This window comes from Propithecus coquereli, unplaced genomic scaffold (genome assembly GCF_000956105.1).
Source record: "Propithecus coquereli isolate 6110/MARCELLA unplaced genomic scaffold, Pcoq_1.0 Scaffold67, whole genome shotgun sequence".
NCBI classification, from domain to species: Eukaryota; Metazoa; Chordata; class Mammalia; order Primates; family Indriidae; genus Propithecus; species Propithecus coquereli.
The window spans coordinates 6,478,379-6,481,170 of NW_012152729.1; the positions used below are offsets into that span (position 1 = coordinate 6,478,379).

The window sequence follows — 2,792 nt, forward strand, 5'->3', positions numbered from 1 at the left end:
GAACAAAATATGAAATGCCCTGAAGAGTTAATAGTGGGGGAGGCAGATGTGTAAACCATGTCATAAACGTTGATAACGATGACCAGAACAGGGCCAGGTGTGTGCAGGGACCAGGTGCCCATAGCCCTGTCTGGCGTCAGGATGGGACGGCAGGAAACGTTTCCATGATGAAAGATAAAATAGGGCCAGCCGAGCAAAGAGTGAAAAGGAGTGGTCTGGTGGTCGGGGCAGGCGAAAGTGCTGCCGAGAGCAAGGCACGGAGCTCGGGGCACCTCGTGAAGTCCAGGGCAAGTGCAGCCCGTCGTCCCTGCATCTCAGAGTGGTGGTGGGCTCAGGGGGGCGCTCAGTCTGCTTGCCTAGTTCAGCCGCATTTTCCTCAGTCTTGCTGAGTGTGTGGGAGAGTCTTCTAATGGAACATTGTGGAAGCCTCTAGGGGGAGCAGAGGGAATCGATAACGAATTAAACAGTGTCTGAGCTTTCCTTATAAATGACTCTGCTCACTCTTCCCAGATCGCCCAAGCTTAATGGAATCCCCTCTCTCAGGGAAGAGATGAGATTGCTTCATCTGAGGTTTCAGCTGACGCTGTTTTCCTATGTTCAAATAAATAGAAGACTCGGTCTCCTGGGGATCTTTATAAACTTCTCCTCCGCTACATGGTAGTCTACAGAGTCTTATAAGTAGGGTCAGTGCTGTTCCTCAGACCTGGTAGGAACTAGCCATCACCTCCTACATGAAAGGGGGTCCTGAGGTCACTGAATGTCCTCATTTTTGAACTTTGGAAAGGCAGCTACCTACCTTTGCAAAGAGAACGTGGCATTAGCCACTTTTAAGAGACTGCAGACCAACATATGTAGAATCTTTCTCGTTCTTAAGAATACGGTGTCTGGATTCATTTGTTAAAATTGCAAAATAGTCCCAGACCTGCCAAATTGTTGGATGTCATGTTTTCATGGCAGCATCTGCAGAGGAACAGCAAAATGTGGGTCAACTTTACACATCTCGGGGGATTCCAGGCAAAACTCTGGTTTCCTATGCGGGTTCCAGTTCTGAAGCATTTGTACACACCGTGGTTTATGGTAAGCAGAGTTTCTCTGGGAGAAGAATCCAGGAACACTGGGCTTAACCAATGCTTCCTTTCTTTCTCTTTCTCTGTAGTCATCGTTGTATTGTTTGTGACCCTGAGAAGGCAAAAGAAAGAACCACTCATTGTCTTTGAGGAAGAAGATGTCCGTGAGAACATCATTACCTATGACGATGAAGGGGGTGGGGAGGAAGACACAGAAGCCTTTGATATCGCCACCCTCCAAAATCCTGATGGGATTAATGGATTTATCCCTCGCAAAGACATAAAACCTGAATATCAGTATATGCCTAGACCTGGGCTCCGGCCAGCGCCCAACAGCGTGGACGTCGATGACTTCATCAACACCAGAATACAGGAGGCAGATAACGACCCCACCGCACCCCCATATGACTCCATCCAAATCTATGGTTACGAAGGCAGGGGCTCCGTGGCTGGGTCCCTGAGCTCCTTAGAGTCTGCCACCACAGATTCAGACTTGGACTATGACTATCTACAGAACTGGGGACCTCGTTTTAAGAAACTAGCAGACTTGTATGGTTCCAAAGACACTTTTGATGACGACTCTTAACAATAACGATTCAAATTTGGCCTTAAGAACTGTGTCTGGCGTTCTCAAGAATCTAGAAGATGTGTAAACAGGTATTTTTTTAAATCCAGGAAAGGCTCATTTAAAGCAAGCAGAGTTTTACAGAGAGGATACATTTAATAAAACTGCAAGGACATCAAAGTGGTAAATACTGTGAAGTACCTTTTCTCGCAAAAAGGCAAATATTGAAGTTGTTTGTCAACTTCTCTGGAGAAAAACCACTTGGCGTACAAAATATTTAAGGGAAGGAGAAGTCTCGCCATGAACTGACAACGGAGGGAAATCGTGTATGTGTTACGAACATCTAAGTCTTTCTTCTTTTTTAATTTGTCAAAGAAGCTTCCACAAAATTAGAAAGGACAACAGTTCTGAGCTGTAATTTCGCCTTAAACTATGGACACTCTATATGTAGTGCATTTTTAAACTTGAAATATATAATATTCAGCCAGCTTAAACCCATACAATGTATGTACAATACAATGTACAATTATGTCTCTGAGCATCAGTCTTGTTACTGCTGATTCTTGTAAATCTTTTTGCTTCTACTTTCATCTTAAACTAATATGTGCCAGATATAACTGTCTTGTTTCAGTGAGAGACGCCCTATTTCTATGTCATTTTTAATGTATCTATTTGTACAATTTTAAAGTTCTTATTTTAGTATACATACAAATATCAGTATTCTGACATGTAAGAAAATGTTACGGCATCACACTTATATTTTATGAACATTGTACTGTTGCTTTAATATAAGCTTCAATATAAGAAGCAACCTTTGAAATAAAACAAAAGATTCTTTTTTAATTCTGGGTTTGATTCTTAACATTGAAAAAAATTTTAAGTATTTCTAATGATCCGTTTCTATTTCTAATTTAATTGTGACCTTTTAGTAACCCTATTTATGATCTGTTGTAGTCTATCTGCTGCTTTTATTGTTTATTTAAAAGCAAATATGTTTTACAAATGTTTTTTCAGATAAGATTCTGTAACATCATGTAAAGCTTTTTTTTTTTTTTTTTGTGCATTCTCCGTGTTAACCTCCTGGCTTCTCTTCGCACACATCTTCTGAAAAAGAAGGATGCTAAAGAACTAGGTCAGTCTATGACTTTGCAATATGTGTT

At 41.5% G+C, this 2,792-nt stretch overlaps 1 protein-coding gene across 1 annotated transcript in view; it reads left to right on the forward strand.

Annotated features, from left to right (window-relative positions):
* Nucleotides 1–2,475, forward strand: part of CDH11 (cadherin 11, type 2, OB-cadherin (osteoblast)) — a 166,345-nt gene extending 163,870 nt beyond the window's left edge. The window contains exon 13 of the mRNA XM_012660589.1: nt 1,157–2,475. Coding sequence (XP_012516043.1) covers nt 1,157–1,653 — 497 coding nt within the window. The 3' untranslated portion in view covers nt 1,654–2,475. The remainder of the gene's footprint in view (nt 1–1,156) is intronic.
* The last annotated feature ends 317 nt before the right edge of the window (nt 2,476–2,792 follow it).